Source organism: Pituophis catenifer, unplaced genomic scaffold (assembly GCF_029215685.1).
Source record: "Pituophis catenifer annectens isolate HBS135680 unplaced genomic scaffold, rPitCat1.0.hap2 SCAF_6, whole genome shotgun sequence".
Taxonomy (NCBI): Eukaryota; Metazoa; Chordata; class Lepidosauria; order Squamata; family Colubridae; genus Pituophis; species Pituophis catenifer.
This window is the reverse complement of record NW_027256886.1, coordinates 41,845,577-41,872,121: the sequence shown is the minus strand read 5'-3', so window position 1 is coordinate 41,872,121 and position 26,545 is coordinate 41,845,577. Positions and strand designations below refer to the sequence as shown.

The window sequence follows — 26,545 nt, the reverse complement described above, 5'->3', positions numbered from 1 at the left end:
CAAAGGCCGGCCTTGAGCCCCGCCTATCAAAAAAAGGTATTCGGCGATGCCCCTTTGACCTTTTGTTCTATCCTCACTCCATTGGGCACCTTTCCGCCGAACGCGCTTCTACGTCGGAAAAGGGGACAGTCATTGGCTACGCTGCCTGTCAGGCTGGAAGTCAGCCTGGTAAGAAGGGATGGCCGCTTTTATGGCGCGTGTGGTTTGTTTGGAGAAGCTGGTTGGTTTGACTTTAAAGATGACGCTGCCGTGGGTAGCGTGTGTCCCTGTGGCTCGCCGGGGGGGGGGCTGCCGAGCGCGGGCTCATCGGGGATTCCACGGGGTCGCCAGCTTCTCAAATTTCGGCTGACAGCGAAGCCGATCGAGCCGAACTTTCGAAAGAGTCTCCTTTAGGCCTCCGAATTGGGCAACCTTCTCGTGACGTCAGCTCATGAAACTGGAACGCCCGCCCTCAGCCGAGACCGGCCCCTGCATTGGCCAGTGACGTTCCCGAAACTGAGGTTGCTTAACGACGCTTCGGGATTGTGTCTCGGCAACTGAAAGTTTGCGAGCTGATTGGGTAAGAAGGTCAGGAGGCGGGGCCGTGACTGCCGAACTGCTCAAAGCGGCCGCCTTGGGCCCGCTACGTCAACCGCAGCCTCGTCCCCATTGGCCGCCTCTTCCGAGCTCCCTCGTCCTGAGGACGTGGCTGGAAAGTGAGCCCCGGCAGGTTCTGGACGGAGGAAAGAGCGGCAGCTGTAAGTCCCTCCGTTGAAGAGGGAGATCCGGGACCCTCCAATTCGGAGGCGCGAAGATAAGGTACTTCGTGGCCGTAGTGGAAGAGGGGAGTCGGGGTCTGAGGGGGCTCACATCCTCCTCGACTTTCTCCTGTAAAAGCTCCGGGATCCTGTGGCGGAAAGGCAAGAGATGCGACTCCCTTCTGGAGACCGTTAGAGGACGCTGACAGACTCTGGACAGCGGGGGGGACCATATGGCCAGGTGAGGTGACGGGAAAGCGAAGTCTGTTAACATGCCTTCCTTCCTTCTTTCCCCATTCAAGGTCTGCATCCTCCCCAGACGGCATGAGAACGGTTGGTTGAGCCTGTTTAAGGGGGGGAAAAACGGCTGCTGTAGGTTAGAGGGGGAAATAATCTTATGCCCCAAGTTTCAGGGGAAATATATGCTTCTTTTCCCACCCTCCTCGCTCTTATAAACCGGCCCAGCACAGTCCGGTTGGCATCCAGGAGGGTTCAAAGATCACACTCCTTGCCTGCCAGTCGGAGAAGGTGACTGTATGATTCCTGTGGGTGGGGAAAGTGGGAGACAAGTTTCCTCCTTTGCTGTTCTGTTCCGAAAGGTAGGTCGAGACTTCCCGGAGAAAAGGGAAGAGATATGCTATAATGCTATTTATAATGCCTTGGTAGTGCAGTGGACTAAAGTGCTGTTAACTAGCACTTAGCTGCCAGCTGCCTGCAATTACTGTGAGTTCAAATCTCACCAGGCTCAAGTTTGATTCAGTCTTCCATCCTTCCGAGGTAGGTAAAATGAGGACCCCGATTGTGGGGGCAATTAGCTGACTTTGTGTGTGTGTGTGTGTGTGTGTGTATATATATAAATATATATATATAAAACACCGCTTGGGGGGGGGCAAAAGCCCTACTAGGCAGGTATATACAAAAGTATGACGGCTATTGCTTAACACATTGTAAGCCTCCCTGAGTCTCCGGAGAAGAGCGGCATATAAATCGAACAAATAAATAAATAAATAAATAAATGCAGCATTACATAGCTATATCATGACAAAATGATTATCTGTCTGCTGGTGGGAATTCTGAAAGTTGCTGTCCAGTCCACTGGAGAAAAATGGGCTGAGGGAGGCAGGTGTCAGTCACTCATTACAGTTATATGCAATAGGGGTAAGTCTCAGTACAATACAAGAGGAGGAATTGCAGTGGGTTGTGGTATAGATAGAAGCTTTAAAGTCTTGGTCATTTATTCAAAGGATTGATATCCCATATTTCAGCTGACAGGTTTGATTTTTTTCTAATAAGTACAATCCTCCTCTGTCCTCTTGCTTCCAATGAAAGCAATGATGAAGAAAGAATGTTCCGGTACCAATTATAAATATTTTAATCCCTTCTTTCCTTCTGCCATAGTCTGAATGGCATCCATAGTCTTTGATGGCAGTTAGGGAGGGTCCAATCCCTGCTAATGATCCTCCAAAGATATCAGAAAGTGGTCCTGTTTTTGTTTTCTTCTGCTTCTGTCGTGTGGAAGAACTGGTGTCATGAGATTTCTGGGCAATGGGTGAAGAAGCTTCTCAGAGCTGTTGATGGCATAAAGGAACCAGCTTTAATGTTCGTTTTTATCTGTGTTCTTTAATGTTCTTTATTAAAGAACACTTTAATGTTTTTTAATGTTTTTAAGACTTTAATATTCTTTAAGACTTTAATGTTCTTATTTATCTGTGAAGCTCATGTCAAGCCCAGTTACATTATATGTTGTCTCCCAACCCTATTGGAAGATTTCCTCCTTATAGCTTTGAGCCAAATTGATTTTTTGTGGATATTAGAAACATCTACACTTAGCTTTTTAATATTATAGTCCAGTGTTTTTCAACCTTGGCATGTGGACTTCAACTTCCAGAACTCCAGATAGCTCACTGGGGAATTCTGGGAGTTGAAGTCCACACATCTTAAACATCCTAAACAAATTTGAGAAATATTGCTATAATCATTGTACTTATAAGCAACAGTGGTTGAGACAGTCTTTGAAAAAACTGCTTTTTCTTTTTCCAGGATCAGTTTTTCCTGCCTGTGTCCAGCATCTTGGCACTTCACTGTGCCTTCAGTGAGCCTTTGTCTCCGTCAGCGTTTCGCCCTGGTACTCCTGTTATTTGCAGTCTTTCTTCTACTGATTGTGGCAATTAAAAATCTGTGGCACTGGAAAACTGATTCTCGGGATAGGCAGTTTGAAAGGTAGGTAAGTGGAGCATTGGGTTGAAATGAGACCTGCTAAGTTAAAACAAAGAATGCTTTCCAGAATAGCAGGGGTGGGGGTGGAGGGGCTGGAAGCTGCAATCGGGACAGCTTCCAAAAGTTGTCTGCAAGCCAAATGTGTTGATGTGTAAAAAAAATTATTTGGTTTCTATAGCTGCCCATCTCAGCAAACAACTCTGGGCGGCTCACAATTCAAAATCATACACTACAATTAAAATCTCAAAAACATTTTAAAACAATAAAAACAATAACCATTAAAACACTAAAAAAATTAAAACAATTAAAAATGATCAGTTTCTTCTCCAGCCACTTACAGAACAGAGAAAGAAAAAAAAAGGGATGGTAGTCAGAAGAATGGGAGTTTGACCATTATTCCCTTCATCCCTTCTTGTCATTGGCAAATTATTCCCAACAGATTACAGCTGAGAAAATATAGTTCTCAACAGAAAAAAAAATCCATGTCTTAAGAGAGAAATCTTATGGTTTTAAAATCCAAATCACATTGATTTATTTGTTATACAAGATCTCTATTCATTGTGGATAGCATTTTTATATTTATGCAGAAATAAGTCCAGTTGCAGTCAATGCAATTTACTTCTTAATAGGTATGCTTAGGACTACAATCTAATTAGATCTCAGTATAAACCCTGTTGGAGAGAAAAGAAGATGGGCCAATCAAGATTCATTGTCTCCATGTACAAATTAGTTGATCATCAAAATACATTGTAAAAGGAATTTTAGAAAGAAAAAAACCCCAGAGAACAATATTGCTCTAATGGAGCACAAATTGTCCAGTAAAACAATTAGTTATTATATTGGACATAGAAGACACTGGATGCTTGTAACCAAATTCTGAAGATATTATGTATGCACAATATAAATTCTAAATTTCTCTATTTAGAGAATAGAGACTGATTTCTTGTACAAATTATCAAGGGAAGAAAGTGATCACAATTTGTGTCATATAAAATCTTTCTACCTGCTTTTTCTTTAATCTTAGCAGAAAGATTTTAACTTTATTTTAAACACTGATTGAAATCTAAAACAAGTCAGAAGATATTGTAGTGCCCCCCCCCCCAATCCACATTCTCTTATTGATTGAAGTTAGCATTCGTTCTCCCCCAGGTGGTGAAAAAGGAGCTGCCTGGACCAAATTTAGCTTGTATTTTCTCACTAGTAAAATTGATCCTGTTATAATAATGCTGCTTTTTTTGGGGGGGGGGAGAGAAAATGGTTGCATTGGCCCTTAAATTAATAGAACAATGGAAAGAAAATCAGCATTAAGAGCCCAAGATATCCACTGGAAATTCTTCATGAAAGGAGGACAATTTTGTTCCTGTGCCTGGGAGCTCATAGGGTCCGGTTGGAATAAAATAGGCTGAAACGGAACCTTAGCAAGATGGAGCTGCTGTTTGTTCATTATGATTCCATTAAATCCCAGTGTAGTCTCTTGGGATTAAGCACTACCTCTAAAGGAACAGCTTGCTAACAAATGCAGTCATGAAGTGGGCTTTCTTAGCTGCATTGTTCAGATAGATAGGTGGTCCTCTTACAGCTAAGAGTGCTCCAATACTAGAATAACTGTCTTTTGGGGATGATTAGAACCATAGAAAAATATTCTATGAAAAGTCAGCTTGATTTCTGTGCTGCAAATTTACTCTTACATATTTTCACACAATGCTAAATCACTTTTCCACTTGCAGGTATTTAGCACGTTATCGTGCCTTGGAGGCAACAGACACAAAGGATCCAGCTCTGAGTTATGGGGTGGTTGTTGACTGTGGGAGCAGTGGGTCCCGGGTCTTTGTGTATTATTGGCCACCACACAATGGGAATCCTCATCACTTACTTGACATCCGGCAAATGCGAGATCACAGCAGTGAACCTGTGGTCAAGAAGATCAAACCAGGTTTGGAATGTTCTAATTACTTTCTGTTACAGTAGGCAGACCTCCATGAAAAGCAGGTGGCAGATCCCATAGTTGTCCTTGATGTGCTGGTGTACATCTGTACTTTGGCAAGAGATAATGTTGATGTGACCTTAGCTAGTCATTTTTTAATCTGTTTTTTTTTTAATTCTAACACCTGTACAAACTAAAATGTTTCACAAATTCTATTCAATGCAGTGTAAACATTATTCAGAGCAAGAATATTATTAGCATAATACCACACTCTCTTAAAGTATGAACAAATCTGCAGCTCCATCTTGCCATCAGTTTCAGCCCATTTCATAATAATTAGTATTATAAATTATATATGTTAATTACACACACACTAGATAAAAGTTGGATAAAAACTTCTGTTTTCAAAATACTTGTCCATTTTAATCAATTTAATTAAACTAATTTGAATTTCAACTTTAGATAATGGAATAAAATGTACCTATTATATGATATAAATATGGTCTTTTTTTTTCTTCTCAGCCAATATATTGTTTCATTGCTTTTTAAAAAATAGAGATAAACTGGTGTAAGAGTGAGAAGGCATTTATTCAGTGCTAAAAGATCCACATACAGCTTCCATGTCTTAAATATTTCTTGAGTAAATTGTACAGTAAATTAATATGCTTAAAAGATTGCATTTTTAAAAAGCTATTTTAAAGCTTTATAATTTACATTAATATTTGTTAATTTATATGGTTTAATAAAAAATGTGTTTAAGTTGAAATTTGGAGAGCCCATCCTCATTAAGATATATACAAATATAAATATAACAACCTCGTATTATTTAAGGCTTTTTTTAACTAACATTGAAAAAATAAAGTTTATATTTTTAATCAAATGAAAGGGAACAGAATGGAATAAAAATAGCAGTTTTGTTAGACCAGATATGTTAATACCCGTAGTTTAAATGGATAATTTTTTTATCACCTGCAAATTTATACATTTTAAAAGGGTTTGGATATATAAAATATATATATTTCCATTATTAGGGCGCAAAAAATATTTTTTAAGATTTGTTCATACTTGTAAGTGTGGTATTAAAAAATTCTGTTATCTAAACTTGTGTTATAAAGCCATCTGGTATGTCTTAGTTATTTGGTCTAGGTAAAGGAAACTAAAGAGACAGTTCTTTTCTTGAATAGGGATCTCTACACTGGCAAAAACTCCAGAGAAGGCTAATGAATATATGAAGCCACTGCTCACCTTTGCTGCTGCCTATGTACCCAAAGTCAAGCACAAAGAGACACCACTCTACATTATGTGTACAGCAGGCATGAGGCTGTTGCCTGACAAGTAAGTGATCAACAACTTTCTTAGACTTGATCCTGGCCTTTTGGGGACTTAAAAGCAGGAAGTACTGGGTTGTTAGACAGGGAGTGAATAGGGAAGATTTCTCAAAGTGCAGAACTCTTGTATGGCAAATTTTCTGTAGGGTTTTATTATTTATTTATTTATTTATTTATTTATTTATTTATTTATTTATTTATTTATTTATTTATTTATTTATTTATTTATTTATTTATTTATTTATTTATTTATTTATTTATTTATTTGTTCGATTTATATGCCGCCCTTCTCCGGAGACTCAGGGCGGCTTACAATGAGTTAAGCAATAGCCTTCATACTTTTGTATATACCTGCTTAGTAGGGCTTTCGGCCCCCCCTAAGAGGTGTTCTTTTTTATACAAAATCAGCTTATTGCCCCCACAATCCGGGTCCTCATTTTACCTACCTCAGAAGGATGGAAGGCTGAGTCAACCTTGAGCCTGGTGAGATTTGAACTCGCAGTAATTGCAGGCAGCTGGCAGCTAAGTGCTACTTAACAGCACTTTAGTCTGCTGCACCACCAAGGCTCTTATTTTAGCTATTCCTTTTTTTCCAATTTCCCAATTTTGCTCACTGTAAAGCAACTCTGTTTTCTTCATTTAGATATAGTTAGTGGAACTCCATTTCCATCACTACCAGTGGTGGGTTGCTACCGGTTTGCCCCAGTTTGGGCAAACCGGTAGTGGCGGCGGGAGGCTCTGCCCACCCGCCTGAAGGTCATCAAATATGCTCGCGTATGTGCAGAAGCTTCTGCGTATATGCAGAAGTGGTGCGCGCACAAGCAAACCGGTAGCAAAGGTAAGTGAAACATATCACTGATTGCTACCCTGACCTTCTTTGTAGCTCTATATTAAAGCTCAAAGGTTTGCAAACTTAGAACTGAAAACTGTTCCAATAGAAAAAGATTCAATTCTTGCACCAAGGAGTAAAGAGACAGGTTTTCAAATTGATGGGGGAGACTGCTATAATCTCTGGAAAGGTAAACAGAGCAGGATGGGTAAATAGGGTAGGAGGAAATATTCCTCATTTGCTTATGGATCTTTGCAGGCAGCAGGAGGCCATCCTGGGGGACTTGGTGAAGGACATACCCTTGGAATATGACTTCCTCTTCTCAGAATCTCAGGCAGAAGTGATTTCAGGGAAACAAGAAGGTACGGATCCGAGTTTAATCTCTTCATGTTTCAGTGATGCAATATCAAAGACAGACTGAAAGTGTATGTATGTAGTGAAACCAGATTTGGCTGGAATTGATGGGTGAATTTGGTCTTGGTGAATTGTTTTCTGGCCCAATGTGAGCTGTTCTGTGACTTGCCTTGTTTTAGGGGTTTATGGATAGTGGAGGTCAGCATGCTGCTCCACCTGTTGTTGGATGTACCTGCCCCTATAAGGGGCTTCCTTTTTTTAACCCGTGCAGAAATAGTGTTTAAGCACCAAAGCTGCTCTGCTTCTTTGGTGGGACTGATGTTGCATTTTGTGTTCTTTCTCTTCCAGGTGTCTATGCTTGGATAGGCATCAACTTTGTCCTAGGTAGATTTGATCATGCGGAAGGTGAGATTTATTTATTTATTGTTTATTTATTGGTTTGATTTATATGCTGCCCTTTTCCGGAGACTCAGGGCGGCTTACAATGCATTAAGCAATAGCTTTCATACTTTTGTATATACCTGCTTAGTAGGGCTTTCGCCCCCCCCAAGCGGTGTTCTTTTTTATACAAAGTTAGCTTATTGCCCCCACAAACCGGGTCCTCATTTTACCTACCTCAAAAGGATGGACGGCTGAGTCAACCTTGAGCCTGGTGAGATTTGAACTTACAGTAATTGCAGGCAGCTGGTGTTACTTAACAGTGCTTTAGTCTGCTGCGCCACCACTTGGTGTTATTTAGAGAAAGGTCTCTTGAAATATGGGGCCCAATGAGTGGATGGCTGTTTTCTCATTGACACATGAAGGAGGGAATTCTATGCATTTCTTCATTCCTAGCAGGAGCAAAGAATTGGCTGTCCTATTCATTTATTCCCTTTTGTCTCCTCAATAGAACAGAAACAAAAATAAAGTGAAAGGCAGAAACTCCTTTCCCCTTTCTCTTCCCTGTTTTCTTTTTTTCTACAATTAATAATTTATTCTCCCTCTCTTCTCTTTCTACCTGGGCTACAGAGGAAGATGCACTGATTTCTGTGACCCTGTCAGGTCAAGAAGAGCCTATGGTCCGAAAAAGAACAGTTGGGATCCTCGACATGGGAGGTGCATCCCTGCAAATAGCCTATGAGGTGCCAAACTCAATCCCCTTTTCTTCCCCACAGCAGGTACATCTCTTGACTAGAGAGGGTTTGTAATGGGGGGGGGCACTCAACTAGGTTTAGCTTTTTACCACTTTTCTTTTCCTTCTAGGAGGAAGCTGCCAAAAGTTTGCTTGCAGACTTCAACTTGGGATGTGATGTGCAACACACAAAACATGTGTATCGAGTCTATGTCAATACTTTCTTGGGCTTTGGAGGCAACTTTGCTCGGCAACGATATGAAGAACTGGTGCTGAATCAGACCATCACTCACAACAGGTATCCTTGTGCTGTTGAAATGAATTTCCAAGACAATTATTATGGAATTATTATTATGGACAATTATTAGGAAACCTTATGATATTATTTATCATAAGGTTTCCTAGGATTAGCAATTGAACTTTCTGTTCCCCATATACCAAGGAAGGCCCAAAATAGGGTTGAGGAACTACAAGACGTCAATGAAGAGATTCTGTGCAAACTGCACAGAATCCAATTATAATTATATACACAGAAAAAGGTGGTTTGGGATGGGGGATATTTAATCAATACTTAATCAGAAGACTTATTCTGTCTTTCTCTGTAAAGTCTGTAAAGTTAAAGATTTTTAAAAATATTACTGCCCTATGTTTTCCTGTTGAACAATTCCCCCTTTTCCTGCTATATTATTCCAAATTAAAGTCGGAATCAGACTGCAGGAATGATGCAAAAGAATTCAGAGTATTTGATGTAGAAAAAATAAATTGAGAATGCTCTTTCGGCATTCTTAGACATTATGTATCTATAAGATTTCATGACTAAATCTTGCTACATTTTAAAAAGTGCCCTGCAATCCATCCAATCTTCTAGGGAAGTTTGTAGGAAAGTCTTTTAATACAAAAATCACAATATACGGTTTATGTACTGTAATGTGTTATGTACTTGCAATATGCCAAAAACAGTCCATATTGCTCTTCAATCTGCAATTAAGGATTAGGTCTTCACTGTTTCTGTCTTAGACAAGTCAAAATGATTGACTGATTCAATGTGCTTCTGTACTACTAAACTTAAAATTGTGACTCCCAGTGGGAGTATAAAAGTATAAAAACCAATGAAACTAATGAAAATCCAAAACAGTCCTGTTGTGCTGAATAGCAAGGAAGCTGTGAAGATAGTATTATTGCTGCCACAGGTAATCATGCCTCTGGAGGTCAGTTTATATGCCGTTGTTGATTGTAGTCTCAAGTTTCAGGTATCTGTTATTAAGATGTGTGTGTTTGTGCGTGAGTGTTTATTTGTTTTAGGGAAAATCTGGGAAGTAAACTGGGTACCTGAATGAGGGCAAGGGAAAAATTGGTGTTCTGACCTGGTTGGTGCCATGAATTTGGAATGCTGTCTTAATTTTTACAGATATATTTATTTATTCATTCATTTGTTATAGATTGCGCAGTGTACAAATAGGTTTGAATCCTGAAGTGCCAGTCTTAGACCCGTGCCTGCCAATGGGACTAGAGGATGTTGTGGATAAAGGTGGGCAGGCAATGCATGTCAGGGGCCAAGGTGATTGGAGGAGCTGTGCAGAACAACTGCGCCCCCTATTGGCTGGAAACAACAGCAGTGGAAGTTCTTTGAGTAATTCCTATCAGGCATCTATTGATTTTATGAACAGTGAATTCTACGGGTTCTCGGAATTCTATTACTGCACTGATGATGTGCTGCGTCTAGGAGGATCTTATCTAAGCAGTACATTCACACGTGCTGCTCAAGTGAGTACGACTTTTGCCTTGATAATTTTCTGTGTGTCTCTTATTTTTTACACTAATCTCCCTTTGCTTTACTACCCTCCAGGATTATTGTAGCCTGAGCTGGTCAGTATTGCTACAGAGATTCCAAGACAAGCTTTACTCACCACATGCAGACCTCCACCGTGTTAAGTAAGGAGCCATTCTTACCTCTTGCAGGAGAAGAACTGGGGGTAGACTATAAATCTATAGTCCTATGTTTGCAGTGTTGGGACAAGAGCCTTAGAAATTACTAAGAGGAGTCCCAGATCTGCATCTTTGTAATGAAACTGATACGTTCTGTTTGCAGGTATCAATGCTTCAAGTCAGCTTGGATGCACCAAGTTCTACATGAAGGATTCCATTTCCCCAAAGATTACTCTAGCTTGCGTACAGTGCAGTTGTTATATGACCGAGAAGTGCAATGGACATTGGGAGCCATTCTTTATAAAACCCGCTTTTTACCTCTCAGGTATTATAGTATGTTATTTCCTGAGTTTTGTGAGTTTTTCTCTAGGAGTCAAGTCATCTTGGGAACACCAACATCAGCCTTTTGGAAGAAGAGTTTTAGGGGATATTTCCCTTTCTTTCATAAATTGTTTGTGAGATTTGAACTAACACAAGCCAAATCTTTAGGTATCTGGGACTTAAATTTTCTTCATGCATTTGAAGGTTTATTTACCTTCAATTTTTGGTAGCTAAAATCCTGTGACTTTACTTTCAGGTCAAACTAGAATACTGTATATGAACTGATGTGGGGGTTAGGTAGGAGTGTAATCTTCTTCCACAGAATTGGTCCTTAAAGAGTTCTCGCCTCTGGGAAGGCAGGTGATACAATATATGGAAGTATCCAGAAAGGTAGCCTTATCACAAGAAAGATGAGTTGGAGCTCTATGTCACAGTCCTTGCGCCTCTCGTAAAATAAAAGACACTATAAGTAAATAGTGTCAAAATTTCCATTAAACATTATCACACATTAGCAGGTACAGGATAATGTATGATTAAAGAAACTATTAAGATCAGTTGTAAATCCCTATTTAATTATAAACCATATGAGAAGACTTTGGGCCAGTTGCTTCCTAACCTCTCTCAAGACTATTGAAATGATAAAATTGGAGGGGGGGGCAGGGTTTACATATAACACTCTAAGCACTAGGGAGAATGTGATATACAAGAAGTATAACAGTAGCCAATTTCTGTTCTGTTTCAGGGACATCCAACGGGAGAGCTTCCATCAGTCACATAGCTCTTGGTTCCATCTTTCCTTTGTCTACAATCATTATCTGTTTTTTGGGTGTATTCTTGTGGTGACGTTTGCAATTGGGCTCTACCTCCTCCGTCTGCGCCGTATCCACCATCAGCCATTGCAGTCAGCACCCCTTGATCTGCTGTGGCTAGAAGAAGTTGTACCACTGCCAGCTCAGAAAGAAGGCTCCTGACAAAAGAATGCTGTTAGGACTGTTGCGGTGACTGTCCAGTGTTTCCTGGTTTTTAATGGGCCAAAAGCTGTGATTCCCTTTTTCCCCCCAGTCCAAAATACTGTAACACTCCTTGTTAGTCTCAGAGTGGCTGCTCAATATTATTCTACCCCAAGGGCCATGGCTGCCAGGGGACATCAGATTGTACCTGAAGTTCCTAACTGGGATAGGACAATCATGTTGCAGGTGTTACAGGGCAAGGACCAAAGGTTCACTTCCATCCCTGTTGGAATTGAAACAGTATCAATGCAAATAACCAAAGAAAACTATCTGCTCAGGAAAAGGTGGGTGGGAGAACTTGCCACAGGATATTTGCAGGACCAAGCAGCTTTTCTGAGGGATCTTCTGCAAAGGAAAGTGAAGAGCTCATACTGGTGCTTGCCCTCTGATTTGAATAGAAGCGTCTTGTTGTACCAGTGGCTGAGAGAGGACTCATGTAGGATCCATTGGACAAAAAATGTAGGATCCATTGGACAAAAAAACACTCCTTTAAAACCAGAAGAAAAAGAAGCTACAATTGGCTGCTACATTCTGCCTTCTTTTTCCACTTGTGGTTTTCGAGGAATTGAATTTTGCACAAAGAAAGCATGGGGATTCTGTCAGATTCTCTATTACATACATGATGAAGGATGGCTCATTGGGGATGCTCCTTCCTTGGACATTTCATCTATTTCTAGTACAGGTAATCCCCCAGGTACGACCATGCATTTAGTGAATTTTCATCAGAAGAAATTTATTCAGGTAAGGTACTTACATTAGAAATTCAAAACTGCGATCAAAAAGAAGTCTCTGTAGCCATGTGACTTGGATTCAGTCACTACTGCAGTGATGGCCATTTTAAACTGTAACTTTCCTTTGCCGTTCTGGGTTACAACATGAAATTTCCTGAAGCTGGCAGGTTCCCGCCCCCCCCCCCCCCCCCCGCGGTCATATGGCCAAACAAGATCCAGTGATTTTGCAACTAGTGCCAAGTTTGTTTTGTTTTTTTGATGTTACCTGGGGAGGCTTGTGCTGATCAGAGGCAGCATTTTTTAAAAAGAGGTTTTAAATTTAAATTGCCTCCAGATTTTGTGAGTGCCCCATCACTGGAGACTTTTTCAGAAGAGACTGAATAGGCATTTATCAGAAATTCCCCCCCACCCCAATTTGGCTGGCTGCCTAGAGAGGCTTGAATTGACTAGCATTTTTTTAAAAAGTCCTTGCCTGTCTGGATAGGCTTGAGTTTAGCAGGGGCAAGTGATTTTTTATTTTAAAGCAACTTAAGCTGAGAGTTCTGTTACACCCCACCCCGCTGCCTGAAGATGCTTGAGCTGTCTTTAAAAAGCAACTGCAAGCGGAGAGCTCTGGGAGCCTGCTTGGAGGCAATTTAGTTCCTGAGCTGAAGGCTGCACCGGAAACAGCTGATGGGCGGCTGGCAGCAGCAGAGAAAGCCTCTCAGTTCAGTTAACGATGGCAGTGATTAATTAACAGAGGAAATTGTCAGATTTTGTTCATTTAACAACCCATTTGATTCAATTAACAAATTTGATTTTAAAAATTTGTAAAATTAAGTCTAATTCATTTGAAGAATTTTTTGACTTATAACCCTAATGGGCAGGTTCCATTAGGGTCGTACCTCGAGGACTACCTGTATAGCAGAAAACTATCTTGAAATACAAACCATTCTGGATAACTGAACTTATTTCAACAATGACTGTCTAAATCAACGGTGGGCTACATTTCGTAATGTATTTGTTTGAATACTTGAAATCCAGTGAAGTGTAGCAATAAATTACACTGAACTATGTAATCAGAGTTTCTTGAAACCATCTTTGATGTTACTTTTCTATAGCCCAAGGGGTTACACAAGCCATTATTCCTCATGTGCCTTTCTACTTAGTTAAAGATCTAAAGGAAAAAATATATATACACTGCTCAAAAAAATAAAGGGAACACAGGCAGAAGACATCCAAGATCTGAATGAATGAAATAGCCTTATTAAATACTTTGTTCGTTACATACAGTAGTTTTGTGTTCCCTTTAGTTGTTTGAGCAGTGTATAAACTACTGAATGTAAAGAACAAAGTATTTAATAAGGCTATTTCATTCATTCAGATCTCAGATGTCTTCTGCTTGTGATCCCTTTATTTTTTTGAGCAGTATATTTTAAAAGTTTGAATGCTTGTACAGAATAAACTCCTGCATGGCTTGCATTTTCCCATTTCTACTTTTGAAAGGGAGAGTCATTTATTGGCTTCAATCCAGTGCTGGGTTGCACCCGGTTCTGTCCGGTTCTTTAGAACCGGTAGTAAAACCGGAGGGAGGCTCCACCCTGACGTCATCATGGGTGATCTGCGCATGCGCAGAAGCTTCTGCACAGAAGCGCGCGTAGTCCTGTTGCAAACCTGTAGTAAAGGTAAGTAGAACCCATCCCTGCTTCAATCTTATTTATTTAATTTATATCCTGCCTTTATTATTATAAATAACAAGGTGATGAAGACATAATAGTCCTTTCTCCTATTTTCCTCACAATAACAATTTTCCCCACAATTGAACTAAAATGAGTTCAAGGGAGAGTGAGTGAGTCACCCAAAGTCACCCAGTTAGCTTTCATGTGTAAGGCAATGTTAAATTCATAGTGTCCTGGCTTCTAGCTTAGTGCCTTAACCAGACTAAACTGGCTCTCAGTCATGAGTAGCTAGACTGAAATCATGCTTGGCAACAAAATCTCCACCCAAAATTTGATTTTGGTAAAACTACTTTAAAATGATAAAAGTAAAATCTGCTGATTCATTGTAGAGAAATTCACCCAATAGGACCCCACCAACAGTACATCACAAACAGTACTTTAATTTTCACAATACAACTTTATACCATATTTACAACTGGTAGTTAACATGGACAATTAGAAATGTCTAAGCAAATATACTCTGACAGAAGAACCTTGTATGCAAAGATCAAGATGTGGAGAAACCTACAAATTTACCATGTCATTTGAAATGGAGAAAAGTTATTTCTCTTATTCAGAAGGATATTGCAAAGCTCTTATCAACAGTGATTTAATCTAAAGGGTATAACCACTTACTGTACTACTTACTTTACTGCAATTACGAAGGTAGGGTTCTTAATAAAAACATTTAACATGATATATGCCAAAGTATCAGTTAAAATTGGAAGGCGGGATGGTCACTACAGTGGAAATGGGTTGTAAAAGATTCATCACACTTTCAACTGGAAAGGGCATGGGGTGAAACCTGAAAGAGAAAGATTATCACTGGTGAACTTTCACAAAAGAGAGAGAACCTGTCTTAGAACTATAAACTGCTTCCCTTCTCTGCCTTACACAGACAAAAAGAATAACTGCCTATTGGATTCATAAATTTTGATCATACCAGTGCAGGTCCAGGACAAGTAGAGTCAAACTCGGGATTTCTTGCAAATAATAATGCAGTCAATCCTTTTTTCTTTCCAGTTGTTAGTTGGTTACAACCCACAAGAAGCTGGTCATTTCTATGCTTTTATGAGTATGAATAGGTGGATACCTACCTATTAAATTGGTGTGTCATTCCCACTGAAAGAGCACATACCAGATGGTATCATTCTTCAGCTGAGGGCCAAAGAGAGGATTGGCTTGAGAAAGAATTGCTAAAAGCCAGCTGCAAGAAAAAAAGATAATATTGCTGTATGAGAGAATCACAACTAAGAGCAAAGAAATTAATTTAAAAGCATGATATGTATAATTGTTTATGATGAAAGATAAGAATTAGTAAAGAATACAAGGGTGAGATGAGAATCTGAATGTAATTCAGATTAGTAAATAGTGTCAAGAGGAAATCAAGAAAATAATAGACAAGTGAAAGAAACTAGTGAAGCAAAAGGAACTTATAAAATGAAGGTACAGTTCAAATGTTTTGCATGAAAAAGTGTTAGAAAATAGAATAATATCCCAGTGGAATTAATGGAAAGAGAATATAAGGAAAGAAGATATGGAAGCTATTTGGAAGAGGGTGAAAGGAATTATGTTACAAAGTACCATAGAGCTGAATTATGCTTATTAGAAATATGAGAAAAGATGCTTTGTGAAATTATGTTGAAAGATGCTGTGAATAACAAAATGTGCATATAATAAAATAAATAAAAGTTCGCACTGTTCCAGCGGCACAGCAGATAACATCATCCTACCAGCATGCTAAGAATGAAGTATAGCTTCTTTTATCTCAGATTACTTTTTTTTTCCAGAAAGGAGGAATTGGGATTATATTACTATATCATCCTCAGCTAGAAAAGCATATGTCTTTTTTTTTTTTTTTAGAAACAGCTCCAGCTATCTCATTCCCATGATTTACTTACAAAAGATAGCAACAAACAGCAGTTGTCACCAGCATGGTAATAACCACTCTAAAGAAAAAAGAAAAAAGTTAGAGAAACATATAAGGAAATTTCAGGATAACAGAATCAAGAATTACATCCTAGGCATAAAGTAATTGTACTGTAAGCTATTATTCTTTTGGATGTACATCATGTAACAGAATCCTACCAGATGATCTAGCTAAGCCTTTTGGTAGTTGATTATCCATAGCAAAATCAAGAGCATAAATCAACACTTGCCCCCACTTCCCTTTGGTGAAATGATACACTCTATTCTACACAGAGCATTGATCTGTGATAGCACAGTTTCTGAAAACGGACGCATCACTTATGTCTCTTGCCCTACCCTTGGCTGGGGATTCAGGGGTCTCAACAGAAGAGGGCACTGGGGGAAGCAGGCTAGAAGGCACACAAGGGGTGGGGTGGGGTGAGCAGCTAGATCAGTATTTCTCAACCTTGGCAGCTTGCGAATGTGTGGACTTGCTGGCTGGAGAATTTTGGAAGTTGAAATGTTCAAATCCTCAAAGGTTGAGGAACACCGAGGTAGATCAACGGCTTCAAGGTCTTGAACATTTTCCTATTCCTACATTTTCCTAAGCTATTGACGCTCCATCCTGGGGCGTCAATAGCTTAGAATGAATCGAGGTGGTGTGAATGGGAAGGCGAGGAAGAGATAGGGCGGAAAGAAGCCTCACCCGCGATTGGGCCCCTTCGGCACCAGCCACGGACCCGCAAATCCCACGAGCCCCCAGAAGATGGAGAAGAGGACCATCGGCAACGCTAAGCCGTGCGCAGTCATAGCGAGGCCGGTTCGGATCGACGAGAGGAGCTGTCCACTTCTGCAAAACCAAGGCTCCGCCCCCTCTCTCCGATTCCCGTACTGATTGGTCCCTTGGACAACCTCTCCGGCTTGCTTCCGGATCCAACTCCGCAGGCGTCGCGGTGATTGGCTGGCCCCTGGTCTTTCATTGATCCTTCTTTTGGAATTTGGGATCCGCGCACGTTATACAATACTGTCCATTTGGCCTCTGCCAAATCGCCTCCAACGAGCCTCGAGACTTGCAGCATAGAAAGACCCAGGGTGCCCATTCAGTAGCTTTCTCGATGAGCCGAAATATTTTATTTTTCACATTTCTAAAAGCGCCCACCTCCCTCCGCCCATCTTCCTCAAAAGGGGAATTCTATCTAGTTTCTACAGTATTTGAGTGAATGCTGGCTGGTGGTAAAATATCAGCAAGGTTAAGGAACGAACCTATTTTGAAAGGAATTGGTGTTATTTGGGGATTTCTGAAATAATGAGTCGAAGTCCTGCCCTGATAATTACAAGATCCATTCATAAATTTAAGTAAAATTAATTTCCTTTGATCTTATACAACAAAATGTATATAGTTTAGTAATCCCAGATAAAGTTTAATAAGGATTGGTTACAAGTACCGTACTTTTGGAGTTGCTATTAGAAGTTATCTTTAACTTCTAAGTTAAAGTTTTCAGAGAAAGTCAATTATATAAATATGACTGGGCAACGAAAGCTAAAATTTCAGAGGATAATATTCTTTTGAACTATATACCTAGTACATGGAGTGTGATAACTGGACAACATAAATGTGCCCTTATAACTACAAGACTAATATTGCAGCACTGAAAAAATAAATGTATAGCTCCATTTACTCAATGGATTGAAGGCCTGATTGCACTTTCCACTTACAAGTGGATTGTCTATAGATAATATATGAATATTATCATTGGACAAGTATATATACAATTTTAGTCATGTATTGTTATAATGACATATACTATGAATTTTTTTCACTTTTTTGTTAAAGCACTTTTCCCCCCTCTTCTCTCCAACAATAAAAAAAGTTTGGCTTCAACATATGATAGATCAGAGCAAGCAAAAAACTGGGCAGATAATAAAATATTCAACATCCTGTTCCTGATTACTGTTCCTGTTGTAGCTGGGATATTTAACAATTACCTAATAATTACAGGGATTTGAATGTGGGCTGTATCTTTTTGAACTTGGTGTATCCAGGGAGCACAGACTGGAAGAAAATATTTGAGGATTTTTTTGAGAGCCATTTTGGCCAGGAAACCAGGGGACTGCAAGTTCTGCTTAACACATGAAAACTGGATGGATGACTTTGGGTCAATCGTTCTCTCTCAGCCCAACTCCCTCAAAGGGTTCTTGTGGGAAAATAGGAGGAGGAAGGACTATTAGATATGTTCACTGCCTTAAATTATTTATGAAAACAATAAAGTCAGGATATAAATATTTTTCTAGTACCCACTGTAGGTTTTGCATAAGACGGCATTTAAAAGGCAGACAAATTAACTATAATCACATCATATCAAGCAATTGATTGAATAGCGATATAATGACCAAGTTCACATATTATACTAAGACATAAATCAGGATTTACAGGTCACAATGGCTGAGTTCACACTTCATTTTAACATAAAAATAATCAAGGTATATGATAACTAACAAAACTAAGCTGTTAATGTTTGTAGATGACCTGGCTAAGCTTCTGCTCACTGTATGAATTAGAAATGTTTTCTGAATGCATATTATTGTGAGCCCTGAGAGAGGGAAGTCAAACAAGAAACATGCACCCAGTATGTTTAAGAATTAAAGCAAACAATTGTGGAGATGACTTCTTGACAAACCAAATTAATTGGATGGTGAATATATCACTTTGCTTTTGTTTTCTGACTGTGGAAGTCATTGTTCTACCTACGTAATTCCAAGTTTTATTGTTTACTATTTTTTAAAAAGTTTATGATTAATCTTGTACTATTTCAAGTCGTAAAATATAATATGGCTTTCTCTTTTAACATATTAATAATAGGTTGCATAAGGACATGAAAAAACAGTGGATAAAAAAATGTTTATCATGTTTATTTAGAACTCATAATACACTATATGTTAATATTTAAAAATGAACTAGATTCCACTAAAAGAAATATGAAAGCACATAGTTGCATATAATTTAGAATATAAACTGCATTTTCCCATCCTTCACATAATACAAATACTTCCAAATTTCCAAGGCCACTCATTCCATAATCCTATTCTACATCATGCCATCTTTCATATACAGAATTTAAGGATAGACACCACTGAAATTATTTGTGGTTTTATCTTCAATGAACTGTATAGCAGGACATGAGGAATAGCCAAAACAATCTTTCATTTTTTCCACAGATATAATCTCAATAATTTTATAAAGTGAAAAAGGCCAGCAAAACAGATAATGGTTTGTATTCTTGTTTTGAAGCAGTGTTCTCCACATCAATGAAGCCAAGGTAGCAATCTATACAGTCCTCTTCTTCAATTCATTCTTCAGGCAGAGGATCACATGGTTCATATTGTATAGGTGTTAATTCTGAATATTCAACGCTTGACCTATTTAGGAATCCCTCTGAGTTCATGAATTAGCCACACAGCCATACTGAGCAACATCAAAGAACCTGATTGATGAGTAGCTGCTAAAGGAGTTGGGACATACAGAAGTAATGTGCTGATACCCAGGGTGACCTGCAATGGAGTAAAAATATCAGTGCTGAATCAGGTATAACTGAGTGTATATATAGCATGTTTTACAAATGTTCAGAAGACCTTTCTATCTGTTGATCTTACCTTTGTATACTGTATAAACAGTAATACAAAACAACTTTATAATGAGAGGAGTTAGTGATGGATTGCATGTGACAGCTTAACTTTCTGCCAGGATTTTAATGTTTGTGGTTTTTAATGGATATATGTATTTATTATGCTGTTTTATTATTGATGTTGTTTTAACTGTTGGTTGGGAGCCGCCCGAAGTTTGATATATAGGCAGCTATATATAGGCAGCTATATAACTATAAGTAAGTACCACAAGTAAGTAGCTTTGGTTACTCACTCTCTTACATTCTTTACACTCTTACAAGAACAAGAAAAAGGAACAACTGTAATAGTAATCCACCCTTTGCTTCATGAAATAATGCTTACACAGTTTCACCTTTTCTGGCAATTTCTTCCATTATGATATGACAAGTCTGTCTGTCTGTTTCTAGCTCAAAACTATATGAAAAAAAACTGGTCTGTACGGTGTCATGGTTACTATTAACTATGTTTAAAATCCCTGAATCAATCATCCAAGATAAATTAGTTTAAATAAGTACATAAACATCTAGAAGGACATATTTCTCTGAATATTATTTCTCTGCTAGCTGGAATTTAAATATGTACATTAAAATGTGTACATTAATGAGAAATCAATACCTGAAGATATGCTACAGTCAATAAGGAAGCAAATGCCATTCTAGTTCTACGTGGGAGAGAGATCTTCCTGGAAAGTAGATAGAGAATTGTGATGGCTGCAACTGAGGAAATACCCTGAAGAACGAAAGAAAAAACCTATTAAAACATCTTCCAACAGCCCCATAAAAGTTCCATTTTACAAAGCAAGCCATCTTGCTTTCATCAGGAGGCAAATGGGTAGGACAAACAGTGGGTATACTGATACATACATAGCAATTTTCAAGCATTGCCTTCTCCTATACCTTATACTAGGTCAACAGCAATTCTTGAGATTCAGATTATAGTCTCTAGGCTCTACTATTGTGGCCTTATCCTCATAATTTTTATATTCAAATCCTCTTAATGGGTGGGTGTCCAAAGATTATTGTAGTACATTTGCAATACCCTTGTTTTAATGGATCATGCAAGCTTCAGAACTGAGCCAACGTTTTTACTGTTTTAACAAAAATGATCATTCTGACCTTCATACCTGGAGCAATTTTTAAAATTATAGATGGTAGGAACTGAAATTAGTATCTTAGATATGTAAAAGCTAACACTCCATCAAAGCTGGTAGAATTCATTCCCATAACCTTAGGTTTTTTTGTGTGTATTTTTTTTTAACTAAGATAAAAAAAACCCTATTACTTCATAGCATAAAGGCAATGTTGCGTACCAGGATTCTGTGATCAAACTGCACTGTTGTGGGATTCTCAAATATATTCTTTGCCATTGGGGAAAAAGCAAGGAGATCATCAGGTATCCAGCGTTCTCCCATCTTTGGAAAGGAATTATATACAAGACCAGCATCCAGTCCAGCCACAAATGCTCCTACAGTTTCAGAGAACAGAGGCTGACACACTTGAAGATAGTTTTTCAATAAGATTTAAAAGTTTTCAAGATGTTAATTTTTATCCCTACACCATATAACATTTCCTAGCTCTGTATACTGTCCTTCAGGAGAAGGGATTTAAGAACTTTTGCATCACAGAAAAATGAAAACTTTATCATGGACCTGATGAAGCAAGGACTTACAATAGATGCATTTTTCTTATTTCCCCCTATTCCCCACCTCCAAATTTAAGGCACCAATAACAGAGACATTTACCTGAGAGGGCAGTGAGAAAGATGAGTCCTGATGTCCCATAAGCAAATTTTCGCAGGCGTAATAGTTGGTGGATTTTAGGTAGCTGCCAAAACACAAGTACAGCAGTAAATGCTATAAACCTTTCATATATTCTACATAAAAGATCTTACAAAAGTAACATATTTTCTGATTGCATTGTCCATCTCTGCCTCCTGTCTAAGCCTGTATAGGACATATCTGCCATGCCTCTTCCTTATTCCAAATGCAAATGTTGTCTAGGACTATGGCAGCAAACCAATATTCAAGATACAAATCCGATATTTTACATACCTTATGTTGTGGTAGCAACAAGGATAGCCCAGTCCATAAACTGTAGCAGTAAAGAACAAGAGCAGATCCCAGATGTGCAGTTAAACGATATTGACTGACCCGAGGGATATCATAGGAATTTGGCTTTTCCTCTAATCCACTTTTGACCATATACCAGCCCAAAAGACCCTGCAAAAATAACAAAATAATTATACTGAAACAAAATTTATTTCTTTTCCTGCTAATATCATATATATTACATGCAATTTCAAAACAGAGATTCATGCAAATAGAGCTTTGTGTGCAAGCACTCTCCGCTCGCATGAGCGGAGCTTCACATGTGAGTGCAAGGGACCACTGCTTGGGCAAGTGGATGGTACATCACTTGCACCAATGGAGCTGTGCACGCACCTGCCATTCACACACACACACACACACACACACACACACACACACACACACACAAACTCGCACCGGGCCGGGCTGCCAAGACGAAACAATTTGTGACCGCTGCTCTAGGTCACATTGATTAAACAATGTCATCATGTGTAATCCAGGAAATGTACTTTCTCTGTGGCCTGCCCTCTGGAATGACCTCCCACCAAAGACTCATGTGGTTTTTAACTTAAGGATCTTCAAGAAACTATCAAAAACTTGGCTGCTCTCCCAAGCCTTGGGGTAGATTGATTGTGGAGTCCCTAATGTTTGGTGGGTTGTTGCTGAGTTAGCCTTGAACTGAATTTAAATAAACAACAGGATCATGTTCACAGCCTGATCCACACATTTTCTTTCCTCATTCTTTCTTTCCTTCCTTCATTGCCTAATCATCTCTAGCACAATTACTTCAAGCTTCTGCAAGGTATCAGAAATTACAGGCTTTGACTCACATATAGCTCAGCACCAGCCGTTTGAATGTTGAGATATTACTATTTTTCATTGCATGTCTCAGTTATTTTACGAATGCCCACAACCATTTATTCCTAAATTCCAATAGCCATTCGTACCTGAAAGCAGACAAGCCCACACAGGGCAAGGACATGACCTTTCAAGGACTGGCTCAAGTAGCCCTTTCTCCAGAAGTAGGCTGCTGGAAGGATGTAAGCCAACCCTACCAGTCGCCCCCACATACGATGTGAGTACTCCATGTACCAGATGAATTTGAACTCTGTCAGTGTCATGTCATGGTTCAGGCTGTTGCATTGGGGATTTTTTTTTTTCAAAAATAGAGGAAAAAAACAGCAACAAAGTTTAATAATTTCTCTCTAATTTTCAACTCAAATTCCCTCAAAAAAAGTGGCCAAAGTCCCCCTTTCCCACCCCACTTGTCTGTTGTAGAGAGAGCCATGCAAATAATAGAATTCCTCCTAACTGAACTTTAGTTTGAAGGAACATAAACATGAATCATACGTACATTTTAAACTCTGGAAATTGCTGATACTTTAGGAATTCTGCCTCCCAGTCCTCCTGCGTTTGAGGAGGCTTCATCTCCCGCACTAAGTGCCAGTCAACCATTGAAAGCCCAGATTCTGTCAACCTTAGAAAGAGAACAAAGAAACTATTTATCAGGGGAGAAGGTCCTTTCATATTAAAATATGATAGAAGTGCCTACCTAGAAAAGCAGAGTCAGAACATAACAAGACAATTTAGAAATCGATGCAGAGGCAAAGCAGGTGAGGGGAATTTACACACAAACCTATTAGTGATTAAAAAATACTTAAAAAAATGCATATATAGTAAAAATAATGTACATATCTCATAGATTTTCCAAGGGAAAAGGAAATAAGATTATCTTAAACACTCTGGAGGATTGATATAAAGAGTCATATAAAAATGTAATATATTTAGTTTGCACTTTTAAATGACATGTTCAGCTCAAACACTAAGACACAGAACTCCTACCTCAATAGTCAAAGACATAAAAAGAATGACACAAGCATTCAAAGGGAACATATTTTTTTTACACATTCACTAACACTTAGCGTACACAGCAAAGCTATGAGGAAGTTGCAAAAATATATTTTTGGATATAAAAAGTTCCATTGAATATGATGCATATAATGTGAGAAAAAGATGGGGGAGCTGAGGATGAGAAAGTAACTTTCCTCACCTGGTTATGCCACCAAGTACCACAGCTCCAGCCACAGTACCGCTGCAGATTAGGAGCCAACGTCCTACTATTCGGTCTTTCACAACATTGGGGACAGGTGGTGCTGCCACTCTGGAATGTGAAGCTGCTTCTGAAACTGCACTGTGTTGTGTCCGTTTCTGCAGGAGCTGCCACCACCTGAGACATTGCTAAAGACAAAGAAGGTGATTAAGACACTAATTAACTATTCCAGTAAGTATATAAATACTTAGTACGGTACAGTATTAAATATTTTTACTACTGGACTGGACTGAGGAGATAACTGTTAATAAAAAAGGAACCACAACCATTGGAAAGGTGCACTTTTTAATAAAAAAATGTTTTTGGTATATCATTTTCTTTCTTCTGTTATGTCTGATTCTTGAAAATGGGCTGGATAGATTCCCTGCAGTTTTCTTGGCAACATTTTTCCTTCCTAGGGCTGAGAGATTAATGACCTGCCCAAGGTTACCCAGATGACTTTGTGCCCATGGTGGGAGTGGAACTCACAGTCTCCCAGTTTCTAGCCTAACCACTATACCAAAGTGGCTTTCAATATATCACTTAAGTCAGTGTTTCTCAACCTTGGCAGCGTGACGATGTGTGGACTTCAACTCACAGAATTCCCCATCCGGGAATGCTGGCTGGAGAATTCTGGAAGTGGAAGTCCACACATCTTCGTTGCCAAGGTTGAGAAATACTGACTTAAGATGTACTTAAAGGAGAAGCGATTGTGCTTTTAAAAAGCACAAGAAAAAACACATTCACAAGAGTTCTAATAGAAAATGATACATTAGAATGTCAACTGATTTGACCACAAAGCTTAGTACAACTTTTTATATTTTTATTGTAGAAGAGAGTTTGCTGTGGATGTTACTGTTCTCAGAAACAGTAACATCCACAGCAAACAATGATGGCAAATAGCAACACATGTACAATAATGTCATCATGAACTGTAAAACGTATATCATTGTATCCTAATATCTGATCATGTACGCAAACCAGGGCATGTGTATCATCAATTTTTCCCTCTGGAGATGACCACATTCATAAGTACCTCAAAGAGAAAAGAAGCCAATAGAAGCCGATAGTAAGGAACTACCATCTCTATCAGCTTATTCTGGATTCTTGTCCTTTGAGCTTGCTTCTTGCAGATGCTTAGTTACGAGGCACTGATAAGGTTGCCTTGTAATTAAATGTCTGCAAGAAGAAAAGCAAATTCAGCGAACAACAAAACCCAACAATTCAATCGTGAGTTACATATATAGTACAGGTAGTCCTCAACTTACAACCACAACTGGGATCAGAATTTCTGTTTCTAAGCAAGATGGATATTAAGTGAGTTGCACCCAATTTTACAACCTTTTTGCCATGATTGTTAAATGAATCCAGTTGTTAAGTGAATCATATGGCCATTAAATGAATTTGGCTTCCCCCATTGACTGTTGGAAGCCAGCTGGGAAGGTTGCAAATAGTGATCATGATCAGGATGTTGCAACATAAATACATGTTGGTGGCAAAGGACACAGATTTTTATCATGCGACTGTGGGGATGCTGCAACAGTAATAAGTGTGAGGATCAACCATAACTCTCTCCTTGTAGTGCTGATATAATTTTTAACAGTTGCTAAATGAATGGTTATGAGTCAAACATTTTACATTATCTGCCCCTTAACTGGATGGTCAAGCCTTTACATTATACTGTAAGGAAGATCAGCAAAACCATCTTATTTTGGAGATATTAATGTTAACCAAGTTTTCTAAGCATCCTATTCTTATCTCAGCCAGGAATTAGAATACGTTAAAAACTGGTAAACACCCCCCACCACATTCCTATTCTATTTCAGATCCATGTAGCACTCTTTTGGGGCCAAAAATTAAGACCAGATTTTATCTTAATTTTGCTATCTAATAAGCGGGTTTCAATGCTTTATGGCATAATTATGCATATTTATATATGCATATTTATATGCATACACACACACACACACACACACACACACACATATGCATATTTATGGCATATGTTTCAATGACATAAATGCTTTAAATAAACAAGGGGATTTCCATGTTTTGGTTTGCTGAAATAAACCCTTTTCTCTTTTTTTACATTAAAAACCCAGCAATGTGGAAAGTGCAGGTTCCATTTTAAAGGATGTGTTAAGAGTAAATTGAGACTATTTTTCTGGGAAACAGAAGTACACGAACTGTGACAGCAAGCAATACTTGCTTGATATACTTACATGGATGATATATTACACGGTAGGTCACCCTGATTATCATAGAAACGTGATCCCAAGTCACTTCGTACGTTATACGTTTTGTGTGTACGTGGGTGTAAGACTCCGTATGGCCATGAAATTGCAGGACAGAATAAAATAATAAAATTCGCTTTATTATTTAATTTTTGTTAAATAATGTTTGCAGCCCAGATGTGATAGCCCTAACTTTAGAGATCAGGAAATCATACTCTATTGTACCAGTACCTGGCCGGAAGAATTTCCTTGACGGGATGCCAGCAAAAATCGAGGACCTCCTAGTAGTACCGTCCGTAAGAGCATCGCTCCAAGTTACCGCGCGGAAACAGCTTTCCTCTAACCGGAAGTAAGACGACTTCCCCCGGAAACGAAGTGCG

General features: G+C 39.0%; 3 protein-coding genes across 3 annotated transcripts; 1 reads left to right on the top strand and 2 right to left on the bottom strand.

Annotated features, from left to right (window-relative positions):
• Window positions 1-706: 706 nt before the first annotated feature.
• On the top strand, window positions 707-13,546 carry ENTPD7 (ectonucleoside triphosphate diphosphohydrolase 7). Its single transcript, XM_070945622.1, has 12 exons — window positions 707-978; window positions 2,778-2,957; window positions 4,682-4,887; window positions 6,063-6,213; window positions 7,294-7,397; window positions 7,738-7,794; window positions 8,398-8,546; window positions 8,632-8,798; window positions 9,940-10,264; window positions 10,347-10,432; window positions 10,590-10,751; window positions 11,490-13,546. The coding sequence occupies exons 1-12, from the start codon at window positions 971-973 to the stop codon at window positions 11,716-11,718; spliced, it is 1,824 nt and encodes a 607-aa protein (XP_070801723.1). The 5' UTR covers window positions 707-970; the 3' UTR covers window positions 11,719-13,546.
• Window positions 13,547-15,298: 1,752 nt separating this feature from the next.
• LOC139318255 (V-type proton ATPase subunit e 2-like) lies at window positions 15,299-16,903 on the bottom strand. The gene is made up of 3 exons (XM_070945623.1): window positions 16,800-16,903; window positions 16,087-16,134; window positions 15,299-15,392 (listed from the first exon to the last, which is right to left on the bottom strand). The coding sequence occupies exons 1-3, from the start codon at window positions 16,901-16,903 to the stop codon at window positions 15,299-15,301; spliced, it is 246 nt and encodes an 81-aa protein (XP_070801724.1).
• A 2,079-nt stretch (window positions 16,904-18,982) lies between these two features.
• Window positions 18,983-26,539, bottom strand: COX15 (cytochrome c oxidase assembly homolog COX15). Its single transcript, XM_070945472.1, has 9 exons — window positions 26,397-26,539; window positions 23,893-24,080; window positions 23,197-23,319; window positions 22,790-22,976; window positions 21,807-21,974; window positions 21,498-21,579; window positions 21,066-21,220; window positions 20,372-20,485; window positions 18,983-19,642 (listed from the first exon to the last, which is right to left on the bottom strand). The coding sequence occupies exons 1-9, from the start codon at window positions 26,469-26,471 to the stop codon at window positions 19,511-19,513; spliced, it is 1,224 nt and encodes a 407-aa protein (XP_070801573.1). The 5' UTR covers window positions 26,472-26,539; the 3' UTR covers window positions 18,983-19,510.
• Between the last annotated feature and the right edge of the window lie 6 nt (window positions 26,540-26,545).